Source organism: Corythoichthys intestinalis, chromosome 7 (assembly GCF_030265065.1).
Source record: "Corythoichthys intestinalis isolate RoL2023-P3 chromosome 7, ASM3026506v1, whole genome shotgun sequence".
In the NCBI taxonomy this organism is placed as follows: domain Eukaryota; kingdom Metazoa; phylum Chordata; class Actinopteri; order Syngnathiformes; family Syngnathidae; genus Corythoichthys; species Corythoichthys intestinalis.
Window position 1 is genome coordinate 28,499,800 of NC_080401.1, and position 18,237 is coordinate 28,518,036.

At 37.2% G+C, this 18,237-nt stretch overlaps 1 protein-coding gene across 19 annotated transcripts in view; it reads left to right on the top strand.

Moving 5' to 3' along the window:
- The window catches only part of dock7 (dedicator of cytokinesis 7), a 79,650-nt gene that overhangs the window by 26,541 nt on the left and 34,872 nt on the right, over positions 1 to 18,237 (top strand). For 12 of the 19 annotated variants that reach the window (XM_057841194.1, XM_057841199.1, XM_057841195.1 and 9 more), the window contains exons 15-24: positions 6,506 to 6,623; positions 6,731 to 6,801; positions 7,750 to 7,888; positions 8,089 to 8,190; positions 8,791 to 8,877; positions 9,554 to 9,785; positions 11,105 to 11,269; positions 12,188 to 12,357; positions 13,299 to 13,391; positions 15,201 to 15,290. In XM_057841194.1, coding sequence (XP_057697177.1) covers positions 6,506 to 6,623; positions 6,731 to 6,801; positions 7,750 to 7,888; positions 8,089 to 8,190; positions 8,791 to 8,877; positions 9,554 to 9,785; positions 11,105 to 11,269; positions 12,188 to 12,357; positions 13,299 to 13,391; positions 15,201 to 15,290 — 1,267 coding nt within the window. The remainder of the gene's footprint in view (positions 1 to 6,505; positions 6,624 to 6,730; positions 6,802 to 7,749; positions 7,889 to 8,088; positions 8,191 to 8,790; positions 8,878 to 9,553; positions 9,786 to 11,104; positions 11,270 to 12,187; positions 12,358 to 13,298; positions 13,392 to 15,200; positions 15,291 to 18,237) is intronic. The other 7 variants (XM_057841206.1, XM_057841207.1, XM_057841208.1 and 4 more) reach the window with 2 other exon arrangements.

Sequence of the window (18,237 nt, forward strand, 5' to 3'; positions counted from 1 at the left end):
GAAGAACAACAACCTGAGTGGCATCTTGACAGGTCTTCAGTCTGTAAAAAAAATGTGTATATGTATATATATATATATATATATATATATATATATATATATATATATATATATAATATAACTTATTACGTATTCTACAATCCACTTTCATCACAATCGCAGCATTTTGCGGAAAAAAGTTGATCCAACTTCCCTTGAAACCAAAATTATAGGGCTTTGAATTACTTCGATTTTATAGCCAATACCTATTTTAAGCTTCTCTCTAAACGTCCTCTGAGACAGCATTTTTTAAAACAAAGTATACAAACTTTAAGTTATATAACACTTTTCAAGGTTAAAAAAAGGCATAAAAAAGGCAGTGCAAGATAGTTCACTTAATAAAACTGGATAAAAAGGTAAAGATAAAAATGTTTTTTTAATCTACAGGCCGTTGTTGTTGTTCTTCTTGTGCACACCATCTTTGATATCCTATTCCTTCAGGATTCGAGAACCGATTCTTTTAGTATCTCAAAACCCGATTTAGATTTTTTTTTTTTGTATGATGTAGTTTAGTGACACTTTAACCATATGCTCTGCCTACTCTCCTTGTGGTTGGCCAACAACTGCTTGAGAAGGTGTCGATGTTAACCGGAGCTTGCATTTTAAATGTAAATTTCACCTACGATCAGGTTCATTTAACTGTGGCCTCCAAAATCGTGATAACAATTAAAAAAAAAAAAAAAAAAAAAAAAAAAAAAAAGATCTTTGATGAATCATGGAATTGATTGTATTATGCTTGCACGCGTCTGGGGATTAATTCAAGACAAGAAAATAGAATTGATTGTGAGTAGTGCTGCAACGATTAATCGATTAACTCCAGTATTCGATTGGAAAAAAAGATTCAAATTAAATTTTGCTGCTTCGAGTATTCGTTAATTTAAAGTGGCGTTGTAATGGTTTGTTTTGAAAGTGTTTGCAAATTAGGTTTATTGATTTGGGTGGATACACGGCGCTCTAGTTTACCTAATTTCACATAGCCGAATCCCTCTGCTCCCTGTTAAGACCAACATAAGCTAAGTTTTTGTTTGAGCTGTTTTTTTTTAATGCATTCGTAATTTAGTTTATAGGTATATTTAGCCATTTTTTGTGGGAATGTGTCTGATGCATTTGTTAAGAGCGTTGTAAAAAAACATTAGTATTTTATAGCATTTAAGCTAGCGGACTTTTGCTATTTAAGTTAGCCAACTGTTCTTTTGTTGTACATAGATCATTTATTTATTTTTTTAATACCGTTTGAGGCACAGCTCAGGTATTTTAATTTTTTTATATTACTTATCCGATTACTCGATTATTCGAGCTAACTAGTTCACTGATTAATCGACTACTATATTAATCGATAGCTGCAGCCCTAATTGTGAGTCTCACTTTGCTGGAGGTTTACGTTGTTTTTTCTTTATCAAAATGTTGTATGATAAAAGGGGTTCATTCTTTTTTAATTGATTGATATGATTTGGATGTAAATGGTCTTAAAGCTGAGAATCTGCAGTTAACGCACGTCTTGTTGGTTTAAGTTTAAATCCATTTCAGTGCTGTCAAGAGCAAAAAAAAAAAAAAAAAAATTTTGTCGACGTTCCAATATTTATGGACCCGAGTACACAGATGGTTTTTTATGAGTCATTCATGTGTTCCTTGGAGTGATAATCTCTGTCCACCCAGACAGGGCCGGCCCAGGCCATTTAGGGGCCCTAAGCAAAATAATGCAAAGGGGCCCATATTTTTGGCCCACCATTTCATCACTGTGTTCTGTGAAACCCATACATGCAATCCAACCCATACGTCCATATTTTGTATATTAATCAGATTTTGTTGCACTGCATACTTCAAACGTCTCACCCCAAATGATTGTCAGTACTTACAGTAGATAGCGCCAAACCTTTTTCTAAAAGAGGAAAGAAAGAATTTAAGTAAAGAACTTTTATTTTTTTAAGCTTGTAATCAAGTATCAAAGCTCACAAAAGTCAAATAAAGCAAACTGTAATAAACAAAATAGAATATAAATTAAACAATTGCCAGATTGGGGGCCCCCTAGTGGTCAGGGGCCCTAAGCAGCTGCATCGTCTGCGTATAGGCTGGGCCGGCCCTGCACCCAGGAGTTTGTTTCATCATGAAAAAAGTTATTATCACTTCAGTGCCCAATCAGTATTCAGTTGTGTTTGTTGTGAACATCTTTTCATTACAGAAATGAACATGCCTGAAAAGTATAACCTTTTATTCTCTCGTTTGACTCGTGAACTAATTGTTTGTCTTCGGTTATCGTTTTGTCTCTTTTTCTTTTAATCTCTGTTGTGAACATAACTCCAAATTAAAATGATGTATTAAAAAATGTATATTTATTTAAATAAAAATTACTTCAAAGTTGAGCTTTTGGGGAGAAAGGCTTACAAGAATGCATGTGTTTCCTTGGCACTGACATTTTTGTGTTTGAAACTTAATTAATTAAATAAAAGCCACAGTTTGGTAATGGGGAAACTACCATTTTAATTGGGAAGCTTATTGGTGCAGCAGAAAGAGAAGACATCCATTTATCTGACCATTCATTCCCATGCTACTTTGTAGTTGTATTTCCAGCTGTGATCTCTGTGGAGTCATCCCCAACTGAATCAACTACGTCACTGCGGTTTATTAGCTGATCCTAGGTTACTTTGCACTTCCTATTCTCCTGGCCCTTATGACATGCACTCTGGATTTACTCAAAACTCAAACTGCTATGGATATTTTAATCACATTCCTTTCCAAGTATTTGTTCACACTACATAACAGAAATTAATTCCTTGAGTGTTTCCATCATACTTTACTAAAAATGATATTTACTGGTAGCTGTTTTTTTGGTGGGTTAATAGTTTACTCAAGACACAGAAACTCAGTTATAATATAACTCAGTTATAATAATATTGAAGCCATTTTAGAACACAATACACATTGTTGTAAACAGATGGGTCACAATTAGAGTTGTCCAATATTCGGGTAACCAATATTATTGGCCGATAAAAGCATTTTAAAACGATATCGCATATTATCGACATCAGTTTTTCTTGTTGGTTTTGGGCCAGTATGCATGTTTCCTTCAAAGTGAATGTAGCGTTCTGCCTTTTTCCAAGGGCTGGTCACAACTTAGCACAGTAGTTATGCTCATTGACCATTAGATGTCTCCAAACTAAGATGCTTGGGATTTGTTATGTGAGCATTATCATTATTAAAGTATCCAGTGGGGCATTACAATACAATTAGCATCATCATTATTAAAGCATCTCGTGGGGCATTACAATACAATTAGCCATTATACTGTATGTTAAGGCCACGACCGCGTACCGTAATTTCCCGAATATAAGGCGCACCCGTGTATAACGCTCTCCCCAAATTTACTTGTAAAATCTAGGGAAAATTATTTTACCCGTGTATAACACGGGTACAACCTACATCACCCTAATTTTAACACCAATAAATAGAAGAATACAACAAAACAGAGCTCGTGTACAGATACAGAAATGTCATTTTACTAACTGGTGAAACACAGCACAAGCATAGCATATTGGTAGTTCAAAACATTACCATAAACTGACAATATTTACGGTAATAAAATGATTTGACAACTTCTCCAACTTACCAGAATCTAGGAGAAAACAAAACAGATGTGACTTTTCTTTTAAAGGCTGCCGTATAACTTGCTCGTTTCATCATGATGAATAAATGTTTCTTCCATGGATTCATTCATTCATTCATTTTCCATGCCGCTTTTCCTCATGAGGGTCGCGGAGGTGCTGGAGCCTATCCCAGCTAACTACGGGCAGTAGGCAGGGGACACCCTGAACTGGTTGCCAGCCAGTCGCAGGGCACAAGGAGACATACAACCATTCACGCACACACTCATACCTACGGACAATTTAGAGTGTTCAATCAACCTACCATGCATGTTTTTGGGGTGTGAGAGGAAACCGGAGTTCCCGGAGGAAACCCACGCAGGCACGGGGAGAACATGCAAACTCACACAGGAAGGCCGAAGCCCGGGATTGAACCCTTGATCTCAGAACTGTGAGGCAGACGTGCTAACCACTCAGCCACCGTGCCGCCTCTTCCATGGATTGATACAGTAAAATAAAAGTGGTGATTTAGGTCGGAAATCAGAAGAGGGCATCGCTGTTGACGAGAATGTAACAATAGGAACTATTGTTATTTGGATTTGAGTTTCCCGAGGGACAGATATGGTTGAGTCTGTGTTGTGTTACGTTTGTTACGTTCCGAGTTGCGGAGCTGCAATAAACGTTTACTGAAATGAGTTCAAGAAACTAAATTCAGTGCTTTATGAAGAGTGACAAAAGCAGAATTTAACACAGACGAAATCATTCGACCAATCAGAGTGAAGTATTACCGTGTAGCGAGTTATAACAGAAACTTATGTTGACTACGCATGTGCCGGTATGAGATTTTGACGGTACGATAACCGTGAGCAAAAATACCGCGTTTTCACGGTATCACGGTATTGCAATTATAGCTCCAAAATTTTGAGATGTATGGGTTTAAAAAATAAATAAATACATAAAAAAGAAAGAAAAGAAAGAAAAAAAAAACTTTTTTCCATTGAACAGGTTATTTTTTCAGAACATATTTGCAAATTGGAACTTGAATATAATGTGGAAATAAATTAATGTGAAAATAAATAAATTAACAAAAAATAACAAATATTTTATATAAAATTAAAATAAATAGAACCTAGACTATACCCACAGCCACAGCTCAAGTTGCTCAATATTAGAGCAAGAACAAAATAATTGCTATAAAAAAGTAAAAATACTTCTAAATAAAATTAAAAATATATACTGTATGACTTTTTATGAGGGGGAGAAGCTGAAGTGTCGCCATTTCAGCCACTGTGTCAACTTTCTTCTACATGATGTCATGCCTTTGTGTTAAAAAGAACAAAGAAATTCATAAGTTAATAAGTTAGTTAAAAATGTATAAGTTAGTTAAAATGTAAATATTGTTGAGGAAAGGTTTAATCTAAAACAAAAAGTGAGGAGTGAGACCTCCTTTCGCAATTAGCGATCTTTGACGCAATCCTTTTTTAAAAATTTTTTCTCCCCCCCTTCATTGAAGCATGTTTCTCACTCAGCGGCTGTGAGACATAAAACGTCGACGAAGCTGCTCTCCCAGCTTAGCCTAGGCTAACATTCGTCTTTGTAAGTTTTAGTTAGTTTGTATAATGAATTTGAAAGGAAAATGTATGTTTTGTTTTTGGCGACCTTTTTCATGGTGCTACTGCTATCCTGTTGAACCTACTCACATGTGGAAAAATACAATTGTATAACGTTTTAAATGTATTCATTTGTATATTTCACCACGATTTGAGAGCTCAATAAATTGAAGAAAAGTACACATTGTGTTTGGAGGGTTTGTTTTTGGGTTTGCGGGCTGTTTAGCAGAATAGTCACTAACACTCACGGCAACAAACGGGAAGGTTGAGCGCTGCCGCACCAAGCCACTTCGGCTGCATTTTGGCACATGAAAAATAGCGAATACCGTACTAAGGTATGACGGAAAATTTTAGTGGTTTTGAAACCGCGACGTTTTCACACCTCGGTAAACCGTGAAACCGGTAACCGGCACATGTCTAATGTTGACACGTTGTAAAGTTCCCAGGGGGAGGTATTTTGTTGAGGGAACAGCCGGGAAGATAGTTATGTTCCGCGGGTTGCATTTGAGACAGACATTGCTACCGTATTTTGTTGCAGCCTAAATGTCAACAAAGCAACGCGGATTAGCGCCATTGTTTGATACTCCGCCTCCGACTCCTTCCCTAGCTCGCCACGACCGAAACAAAATGGTGACGTCACGTACCGTAATGGTCGGCAACGGATCGCCGCATACGTTTCTTCAACACAACATGGCCGTGTCCATAAAAAAAAATCTTTATATATATAGATATATAATATATTTATATTTTTGTCTCCATCCCTGTACCCGTTTATAATGCGCACCACGATTTTACAAGTTAATTTTGGGGGAAAAAAGAGCACGTTATATTTGGGAAATTACGGTATATTGGTATCGGTTTGACATTGGTATCGGATTTTGGGAGTTGGACAATATCACGATATCGGTTATCGGTTAAAAAGTCATTATCGGACAACTCTAGTCACAATTAATAGTATCATAAAAAAGTAAAAATAAGCTTTTTTTCTACATTAACTAAACACTGAGTGAATCAAATTTCTTGTAATTATGAGGATAGGAGCTTTGCAGCTAATTAAGAAAACAATTCACCAGCTGTTCTGATTTTAAGTGTTTTGGAGGGTTTGGTTAATAAATATCATTACTGTCCCGGTAACAAGGCAATTTTTGTATGTTTGGACTTTCATTTGAGTATTTGTTGTGCGTTTTTTTTAGATAATGATCCCTAAACAAATTAATGACTTTGTGACTTATATAATATTCCCCATGTTTTTGCATTTTGTCTGTGCACATTTTGCAGAAATCTGCTGTATGTGAACCCGCAGAGTCTCAACTTCGCCAATCGACAAGGCTCTGCACGCAATATTACAGTGAAAGTGCAATTCATGAATGGAGAAGATCCAAATAATGCTATGCAGGTATATAAACATGAAGCAGCAACTTGTACTTTTGTTTAAGATCCTTTTTTTTAATTACAAGTAATTGTTTGCAATGTAGGTTTTTAAGTATTCCATTGCATCCCCAGGTTATATTTGGCAAGTCAAGCTGTGCTGATTTCTACAAAGAGGCCTATACTTCTGTAGTCTACCACAATAGGTAAATAGTTTCCGCATTGAATGCCACACACAGATGCTGTGGACCAGGGGTTGGTAAACCGGTCCTCAAGGGGCCGCAGTGGGTCCTGGTCTTTGTTCCAACTGACCCAGCACAGATAGTATAACCAATGAGGTTTCAGCAGAAATGAGAATCACCTGACTGCAATTGACTGATTGCACTTGTAAAACAGCACATTGGTGAAAATGTGTCCTCTTAATGGGTTGCAACAAAAACCCGTACCCACTGCGGCCCTTTGTGGAATAGTTTGCCCACCCCTGCTGTAGACTCATTTGAAATGTTTCCCCCCCTTTTTTTTTTTTTTTTTAACTTTCACATAATTGCCAGTAACATGTTTTAAATTAATGTGATACACAAGATTTTGACATTTCTTAAATTGTTCTTTTTTTATTTATCTTGGTCCTTTTATTGATTTTTACTCACATTAAGTGATTACAACTGTATTAATACACACAAAGCACATATTTTTTTAGGAGCCGTAAAGGTTATAACAATTCTCTGCATTCTAGTGGTTTTGTAAAGGATATACAGTACAGTACATCGAACCTATATGCTTGTCCTTCTGAGATACTTTACTACTCGCTCAGTAAAGTTTTCTGAAGGGAGTTTTGACAAATGCCTGTTACTTGATCTGTGTTGGTTATTACTTTTATAATCTATATATTTCCCAGCAGATGGGTATGTTACAAAATAATGTGTTTAATGCTACTATCTTACAAAATGTTGTTTTAGGACCACTTGACTTCATGTTCTCAGTCTCCTGTTATAAGCACACTTGGTTAAAAAATAATAATGTACAGTAACTCTTTATAGCTTTCTAGAATGAAACAAAACCTCCCTGATGAATTACTGCTGTGTTGATATATTTTGGGGAATGTTAAGTTCTATTCAGAGGCCAACTTCAAACAAATCACAAATTTTCTTGATCAGATCCCCTGACTTTCATGATGAGATCAAGATCAAGCTGCCTGCTTCTCTATCAGACCACCACCACATTCTCTTTACCTTCTATCACGTCAGCTGCCAGCAGAAGCAGAACACACTACTGGAGACCCCTGTCGGATACACAGTATGTAACAATAGTAAATAGAAGTGAAGGCTTCACCCAATATACTCATGGGTTCTTCACATATGCATTTGGTTTTATCATATTTTTTAACTGACGCAAAGGAAGTCTAGGCGTATTTTTGATACTGTTGTATGTTGTCGACATGGTAAAATACATTTTGACCACTAATAATGAAAATATACTGTATTTTTCTTCTCCAGTGGATACCCATGCTGCAGAATGGACGCTTGCGGACAGGGCACTTCTGTCTTCCTGTGTCTCTAGAAAAACCACCACAGTCTTACTCAGTACTTTCACCAGATGTGAGTTTTGAAACTTTTTTTTTTTTTTTTAAACTGTTCAAAAATAAGAAATATAAATGTGACAAAAAAGAATGAATTAAAAATATTAAATTCATACCATGTAGGTTATGGTTCACAAATGATTAGATCATTTACTACACAATTCTGAGTTTAGAGGTTCGAATCGGTACACTGGCCTTGGTGGTCCTGTGGCATTGGTCCTGTGTGGAGTTTGAATGAGACACCAATGATTTGATTGATTTCTCTAGCAACTTGAGCTTCACGGTACAGTCCGCAAACATGCATGGTAAATTCATTCAGGCTCTAATTTGTCCTCAGGTGTCTATGTGAGTGTGAATGTAGTCTGTTGATATGTGTAAAGTGAGTTGGTATTGGTACTACCTCACTCCTTGCCTAATGATGAGATATAAAGCAGCATTGATGGCGTTATCCGTTTTCTGCCGATGACGACAGACCGTATAGATGCAATTCTTTATTTTTTTTACTATAATCGAAAGGTTTATTACCAATTCTGCAGGTTTTGAAGAAATAAGATTAGTTAATTTATTATACTGCAAATAAGGAGACACACTCTAAATCTGTTATTATTTTTGACTCCAGGTTCCGCTCCCAGGGATGAAGTGGGTGGACAACCATCGTGGGGTATTCAATGTGGAAGTGGTTTCTGTTTCAACAATCCACACACAGGTAATGTATTATTTGGTTCAGCGATTTTCAAAATGTGGTACAAGTACCACTGGTGGTACTTAGGATTCTCGTAAGAATCATTGAATTAAATCGTGTTGGGTTTTATGTTTTTTTTTTTTTTTTTTTTAATCCAATATGATTAATTTTTTAGGTACAGTTCAGTGATACTTATAAATAAAAAAAGCTCCCCGCGCAGTTTTAATTCCTGTTTAAATCTCTCGTTATTGGCCAGAGACGCCCGAGTCGGTAACCAGAAGTGACGTGGAAGCAGAGAGTCTTTTCACGCGAAGTGCCATCATCGGTGTAGTTTGTGGCAGTGGTACTTTAAAGATCCTCCAAATCAATTTTCAAGATTTGTTTTCAAATACTTGAACTATGTTTGAACACAACTGCTAAAACAAGCCAGGTAGAAGTTACGTTACCCAGTAACGTTCTGGTATAAGTCTAAAAGCAACTCGAGGCATTTCAAAATTAGGTAGGTAAATGCTTTCAATCAATCAAATTTATTTATATACTTTCTAATTCATAAAGTCAAACTTGATCCTACTTTCCAACTTTTGATCACTTTTACATATGCCATATTTAATTAGATTTATTTCTGTATCTAGCTTTTCATACTTTCTATGTTGTGTCTGTAATTTCCTACCTCGTCTGGTAACTTGTTTTACTTCTGTAGGACCAGTATTTGGATAAATTCTTTGCACTGGTGCATGCACTGGATGAGCACATGTTTCCAGTCCGGATAGGAGACATGCGAATCATGGAAAACAACCTGGAAACTGAACTGAAGTCCAGCATAGCAGCTCTCAACTCTTCCCAGCTGGAGCCAGTCGTTCGATTTCTTCACCTTCTACTTGACAAGTTGGTTTTGCTTGTGGTCCGACCTCCAGTCATTGCTGGACAAATTGGTATGCTACTAATTGACTTGATATTGAATAAAGTTATAATAATGGTAATGGTGGTTAGAATAGAAGTATAGTCCACATTTCTACAGACATGATTGTATGGTGAAAGCAGGATATTTGTACCACCTACTTTTTATCTTCTCCATGTTTATTTTGGTCACGTTCATTTTTCCGTGAATTATAATGGAAAACAAGCTGTTCAGTTTAGAAAAAGGTGATCTTAAACAGGTAGAGTTATCAAGAACATATCGTGTCTCAGAAGATGTTTTCAGAATTCTCACAATTTTTTGGGAAAATATGGGAAATAATTTAATGATACAATATAACAGTGACCATGTTTAGATACAGCCAAACACTTGAAACAAACAAAAAAAAAATGGGTAAACAAGTTCAAATGAACTACAAACCCTTGGCGCTCTAAAAGTAAGCTATCATTGGCAAAAGACGATATAAGTACATCTGAACAGAGTGCATACCATGTACTTGCATACTTGGAACCTAGAGACAACAATAAGTACGCAGTTCATTAATCAGCCCTGAGACAAAAAAATTATAATAATATCGGGCTCTGAGCATAGATGCGTTTACTTTACATCCCTAGAATATACCTAGTGAGTTCTTTAGCCCTTCCTTTAGGGCAGTAAGGTACATATTCTTTAAAGTTAATGTACTTGTTCAAACTGTTATCTTTCTTTTTTCTCCATCTGAGACACAGATGAAGACAATTTGACCTCTTTAGTTTATTAAAGCGTGTACAACTACAGTCCCTTCAGTCTTTTCGTGAAGCCTAGCACAGTTAGTAGCCAATGCATGACGAGTAGGTGGAAAAATCTGAGATGCTTGAATTTCATTGGCATCTGTTTCGCCTGCATCTGGAATATAATGCATTTGTTTACATTTTCCTCCACTATTACACATTGGAACAATTGAATCCTTTTTTTCTACTTTTTCACAAGATTCTTTCTGTTGGGATGCACACGATAAAGGTGATGTCTAGCTAATGCAATAGACATCACCTATATTATGAAGATCTTCTGTACATGCTCCATTTGGAAGGCACTTAAGTCATTTGAGTACAAGAAGCGGTTGTTGCTATCAATTACGTGGATATCGGTGCACTCAAAGAGTTTGCAATATGTTTCCCATGGACTCACTGACTTTGGTTTATTGCATAAAAGAGGAAAATGGCACGAAAAAATCCAAAATGATCTCTCTGAAGTCGTAGCGTGCCAAATACTTTGAGACAATTACTTCACTCTTGTGCACTATATGAGTATACTTTGTATTTTAATTCTGTTTAAACGTGTTTGTGTGTTTTACAGTGAATCTTGGTCAGGCATCGTTTGAGGTTATGGCAGCCATTGTAAACCGCCTCCATAAGTACTTGGACACAAGCCAGGACATGCATGGCCGTAACAGCCTGCTTTCTTCATACATCCACTATGTCTTCCGGTTGCCTAGCACTGATCCCAACTCACCTTCACCAGGTATTTGGTTATACAATTGGCTAAGCAATAGCTGTCTGTTGTTTTTCGCTTATCTCATCCGTCTTTGTTCAAACATGCATTACATTTTCTTTCTTTCTGCATATATATTTATTTATTTATTTATTTATTTTTACAATTTCCTTTCTGCAAGAGTTGTTTTTCTTTCTGTCTCTCTTTCTGTCTTGCTTTTTCTTTCAAAGTTTTATAGCTATACAAGGTTTTTTTTTGTAATCCATGAAATAATTTAGAATTTCTCTAACATCTATTGGTGATTATGGAAGTTATTCACAGTTATGCCAAGTAAAATAAATTGAATCATCTTGTTAGATCCTCCCTTGTATGTATGTATGTATCATTTTTGGGGTTATTTCTTCTTTTTGCGCATGAATTATTTATTTATTTTGCTAAAGGCATGCAATAAAATATTTTTATAGGATTATTTTAAAAAGGAATCTAACCCTTTTTATCTTGCAAAAATACTACTACTCACTACTAATCAAAACATAGCCTTATGATTGTACCAAATTTTATTCGGATAGCGTACTGAATTATTACCATCAGCACCATCAGCGAGCGAAGTCATTTTTTTACATAAAGCGCACCTGATTATAAGGTGCATTTGTGCGTTCATGTACTGTATTTGTCATTTCTTCTTTACCTTTTAACATTAGTACATTACCTTATTTATTATTTGTTTTATTATTTTATTTTATGCTACCCAAAATAACGTCCCACCTAGCTTTGCGTTTTGACCCAGCTAAACCCAAATGAGGATAGGTTGTTTGGTTTCCTTTTGGATGCTCAAACTCTGAAACTGTTTTAGTCTTTGTATGTGTTGGTAATAGTTCACAGCGTTTGTGTCTTAGTTTTTTTTTTTTTTTTTTTTTTCTTTTTCCCTCTCTGTATGTGTTGCCCCAGGCCCCGGAGGGCTAGGAGGTTCTGTTCACTATGCTACCATGGCTCGATCAGCCGTCCGACCAGCAAGCCTTAACCTAAACCGCTCTCGTAGCCTTAGCAACAGTAACCCTGACATCTCTGGTACGCCCACCTCTCCAGATGATGAGGTTCGCGCCATCATAGGCAGTAAGGTAAGCTTTTCAAACATGAATGAGTCAACAGCAGGTTTTATGCCATAAATAACGCTTCTAAGGCTCAAAGTGTATTTCGTTATGGCTGCAAATAAACTCATTTATCATCTGCTGGTCAAGCAATGTCGTTGTACTGTCTAGCTGCCATGTTCCCACTGCACGTGCTTATCAAATTTAAACAAATATTTACCAGTGCTGACATCTTCATGTCTTGTTGACTTTCTAAGCTATTTCAGAATGGGTTTTATAAGGGCATTGGACTGATTCCATAGTTGTCAACTCACATCAAGGCACCTGCCTTACACGCACACAGTGACCCTGAGGTCATTTTATCAGAATTTACACTAGATATAGTATGTAAACATAAGTTTGGACATCTTATCTCACTAACTGTTGTAACAGCAGTCTGATTTGAGGGATGTGCTTTGGGTTTAGATTGTGAAAGACAGACATAAAGTTGAGGCAGAATGTACATTTTGATGGACCTTCATTTTGAGGATTTTTTGAAGGGTTGATTTTTCCATTATTCTTGCATGTATGCCTTTCAGTAATCAACCCCAAATTTGACCACTGTGTGATTGTTTGTCTCTATTGCATTGTATTCTTGCAATCTCTTGCAATTGCGCTCAAATTTAAATGGTTTTCATGTGCTGATAAAACTGAACTCTTTTCTTTACTCTGAATTGGTGATTTGGTGTACGTGGGGAACCCATTTGTATACATTAGCTAAACAAAGGTATTTAAAAAATGGAAAAATAAGTTATTATTTTTCTGTTGTCATTTTTACTTCATTGGCAACTGATCTTTTGAGCCATTCATCCAGCATTCATGACCTCTGAACCTCTTTAACCTGTGATTACTTCCCTTCCCCTTCCCCCATGCTGCTTGCTTATTGCCTCGCTTCCTCTATGCCTTGTGTCCTTTGACCTTGGCAATCCTAGGGCTTAGACCGGTCCAACTCGTGGGTACACACCATGGGCTGTAAGAGTGCCCCTTGGGGATCCAGCCCTGGGTCTGCTCCAGAAACCATGCAGGTGGTTTTACGAATAACCCTGTACTCCGCTTTACTTCATTTGTAAAATAACATACTCACGCTTGGAGAATACTGTTATATTTGAAGTATTGGTCTTACTGAATCCTTTCATAGTTCATTTACAATGGATTGATCTTATTCATTTGTCAGACTAATATTAATCTTTCCAGGTAAAACAAACCTGGGAAAAAATTATATACACAGTATGATATATAAAATTTACAGTGACATGACAGCAACTACTGGTGGCTTAATTTTGCTCCACATAGGTTTACCATACCAAATCTTCTAGTATTTCAGTATTCTACTTAAATTATAATCACAACCCTTCCATTATCCCATGCATGGGTGTTACAGTAGTTCACCTCACCCCATTTGTTTCCCTGACCTTTCATAGTCAGAAACACTCTTCGCTGCGGTCTCTTTGACACCTCACCTTGTCTATTGCTAAAATGAAAAAAGGCACATAAATGGCAATTTTTCATCCTTTTAATTTTAATAGCATTTTGCTCTTGTATTTGTGTTAATACAGGCTCAAGGCCTGTCAAATTGCCACTCAGGTTATTTTTGTTCTTATGGACACCATTTTTGAAGTCCAACTCCTTCCTCAGTCGTGAACCAATTGTCTTGAAATTTATTAGCTATTTAGCGTGGGCAAGTATCTATCCATCCTCGCAGCCCGATCTTTTTATTTTTTTCTGTTCGGACTGATCAATTGATTGCGTACTTATTTGTGCCTGCGTTTCCTGTGGGTCACAAGATGGCCAGCAGAGGGCATGCGTGCACAGCCTTCTGCCTAGTGTGTGCTAGGGCACACTCTTGCTCATTTTTAAAGATGCCAAATAGAAGCTTGAGCGAACTATCCAAATTTTGTGACATGACCTGTAAAAGGTATTCGACATGCAATATACTGTAATTATCTTATACAAAAGTGCAATAAAATATAGTCTTTACTGCACTGTATTACTACTGGAATAAATTGTTTAGTCTATCTGTATTTTTATCATGGAATACACCATCCCTTCTTCTCCTAAGTAATATGGGTATTTTTGGGGAGCGAAGTGGCGAGTAAAGATAGATAATTGGTGTAGAGAAAGTAGAAAACAAGCCTTTCCCCTTCGCAAGGTGTCTATAATTTCCATTTTGTCACATTCTTTTATTAAGCCTTTGTAGTTAGTATCCCTGCCTAAATTCCTACTAATCCCACATAGCATTGTGTCACTGGAGCATGGAAGTGTCTGTTGCACGTTTGTGGTTTTGTCTGCTTCACATTCTGTCTGAATTTGTCTTGTTATTTGTCTCTTCTACTTACTATTAACATTTTGTTATTTGATATATCATAAATAACAGCCTGGTCACTACTCTTCAGTAATGGAGCATGCAAGCTTTTAACTTTTGAGTTAATGCTGCAATGATATTTTCTCAATATTACTTTTTTTTTTTTTTAAATCCACCCTTTTATCCTGAGGGATGAAGTCTAGCACACTATTTTCAAGGGCTGGGCCTGGGAAAACAGTTAGCGACTTATAATACTTAATTACAAAACTGAAAGACTGATATCAGTGTTTATTTGTTAAGATGTGTAATCTAGCAGTCCAAAATGGTAGCCAGGTCATGTGTAATTGTGTTTCATTCATGTTTGCGTATGTTTGAGACAACAAAATAGTTAAGTTGTCTGTCTGTCTGTCTCTCTGTTTGTCTGTGTTGACCCAGTCACCTTTTGCTTTTTGCTGTGAAGAAAAGGTGCAACCCCACACTTCGTTGTTCCTCCACTAACTTTGTTGTCACGTTCCATTCATTCCACCCATAGGCCATGGAGCGCTGTGGCAATCGCATGTCTTCGCACACAGAGAGCGCCAGTTTCTTGCAAACTTTAACAGGACGGTTGCCCACAAAAAAGGTAGCGCAACTTGCATTGGGGGAAGAACCCACCTCACCCTCTTCTTACCCTCTCACTTGTTACGTCTGTGGTTGTACTGTATGGCTCTGGATTGGTCAATGTTGTATTTTTTCATTGTAGCATCTTGCTGAATGTCACTGATCTGCGTCTTGTTTTGAACCTGCTAAGGAATATTATGTTTTAAGTACTGTTTACCACCACATGTAATGTTTGAGTGTTGCAAATGCTGTACTCATTCTGCACGATTTTTCTCAAATGTGCATGTTGTGTTCACGAAGATCCTTTTAGCTTGCTGTTATCCCACTTGAGTCCAGATGTTTTCGCAGTCCGGATATTATGTTGACATTGTATATTTATTTGGGAGCACAGTCTCAGAGCTCGGTGGTTCCGGGTTCAACTGTGGTTTATGACCTTATATTGTGGGGTTTGCATGTTCTCTTCGTGCTTGTGTAGGTTATCTTTGAGTAGTATGACCTCCGTCTTTCCCAAAACATACTTCTAAATTTAACTGAAGAGTCTAAATTGTCCGTAAGTGTGAATGTTACTTTAAATGGTTGTTTGTGTCCTACAAATAACAAGCCGAGGGTGTATTCCACATCTTTTTTAAAGTCAACTTGGTTGGGCTTATATCTCAGTGAAGGAAAAATACGGCCTCTAGAACAGTAACAAAACTTTGCATACTGGCAAAACACGAGTGGAAACAAACGCACACATCCCAATCCGACACCATGCCAAAAATTATTGGGGTAACGTCATAATTCCTATTATCGGACCGATAACTATCGTGCACCTCTACCCGCAATCTAATGAGGGTACGTGGTACGTGCTATGTAAAATTGGATGGGTGAATATTATTATTTTTCCTCTGGAGTACTGATGCCCAACCACTGTGCTGTTACACAGATCATCAGGTATGGGTAATTATTAAAGTTGCACCGATACCAGTATCGGCAGGGGGCGCCGATCCGTCCCGAATTGATGGTATCGGTATCGACGAGTACCAACATTTAGGGCGCCGATACCATCTACTGGCATCACTTTAGCGCAAATGAACTGTCCTCCCCACGTGAGCCAACTTCCCAAATCCCGATGCATGACATCTGTATGTCTTTGTCTCGAAATTACCAAACGAAAATGACACCTTCATCTTCAACATTAAGGATGTTCACTACAACGCATATCCGCGATGTTACGCTGCTTTTCTAACATGGCATTCACAAACGATTAGCATGCATAAGCTAACGATTGCTGTTGTGGCACCGATGGGATCAGAAAGTTTAAGACCGTGAAAGACTAAGCAAACTCATGGTTTCATGATGAACAATGAGTGGTAAATTAAGAGCGCCATACTTCAAACTCGTCCTGTTTATGAAAGTCGATTGTCATATTATGCTGGTGTTGTGCAGTAATGAGCAGAAGTGACTTCTGTGGTCAGAAAATACTCAAGCGGCGCATCGCACACACTAGATATCATCAGATAGCAACCTAGATGTCCTATGTTAGATCCCATGCAAACTCTCGCGCGCACACACTAGATATCATCAAATAGCAACCTAGATGTCCTATGTTAGATCCCATGCCATTAGCTGCGTGAGCCCAGAGCGACGCCTAGTCCATATACTACATTGATGAATTAGAAACCGCCATGACTGAATGGAAGTTAAGCAGGCCAAATCAATCCATACCAGTGACTATAGATAATGCTGCAAATACTGTTAATTCAGCACATGTTACAGATGGGCTCGGACCACAAATAGGATGTTTTGCTTATATGGTAAATATACCTGCTAAGAGAGCTGCAGCAATCAACAGTGTGCCCCACTTTACAAAAAGTAAAGATTGTTCTCAGCACTTACAGTATATACAAAATTTCTTCAGATCAGTAAGAAGTAAGCACATAAATATTATGCACTAAAATGCTTGTTTATATGATGGCACTGTTATTTTTGCTTGTTAGCAAATTAAAATAATAATAATAATAACAGTTGTATTTTCTGTTTCAGAGCATTAAATGTATTGAATTGTATCGAAAATCGTACCGAACCGTGACTTAACTGTATCGTTGCATCCCTTATATGTACACACACACATATACAGTGGTACCTCTACATACGAATTTAATTCGTTCCAGGACCTTGTTTGTAAGTCGAAATGGTCGTATGTCGAGCAGGATTTTCCCATAGGAATACATTATAATTCCATTAATTCGTTCCAAAGCCTAAAAACATACACTAAATTCTTAATAAATACTGCTGGCACTCTTACAAATGGCAATTAAACATAGAAAAACAAATAAGTTATAAATAAATAATTCAGAATAATATAATAAGAAGAAGAATAATTAATAATTATTCCTGTAAATAATGTAACGAATCGGATTCTAATATGGCGGACACTTTTTACTGTCCCTGAACGCACCGCGAAGGTGACGTCTCAGTGAGATAGGTCGGTGCGGTAGAGATAATACTTTCGTTTTCTTGAGAGCGGTCAACTGCTTAAGACAATGGGCGTTTTGTGTTGGATAAGTTCTTAAATAAATGATAAAAACGTGACGAAGCTGGCGATTTCCTTGGCAATGTTACCACAATAATAATTGTCACCTTAACTTATAAATAGTGGCGAACGGTGGTCGGAAGAGGACCATGGAGCTGTATTGTTGAGCCAGTTCAGGGACGCGCACCCCAAGCTCATATTTTTCTATAACTTGCATCTTCATTTCAAAGGTAAGCATCACTTTTTTCCTTGCTTCTCCAACTGTATCAACTTTTTTTGAAAACTGTGTTGATTTCTCACACAAGAAAATCCACCGTGCGTTCGTTTGCAGTGCTGTCATGTCGTCGTATTTCGAGCAACTCGTCGGATGTAGAAGCAAATGGCGGCTCAAATTTTACGTCGGATGTCGAAAAGATCGTGTGTCGAAGTGATCGTATGTAGAGGTACCACTGTA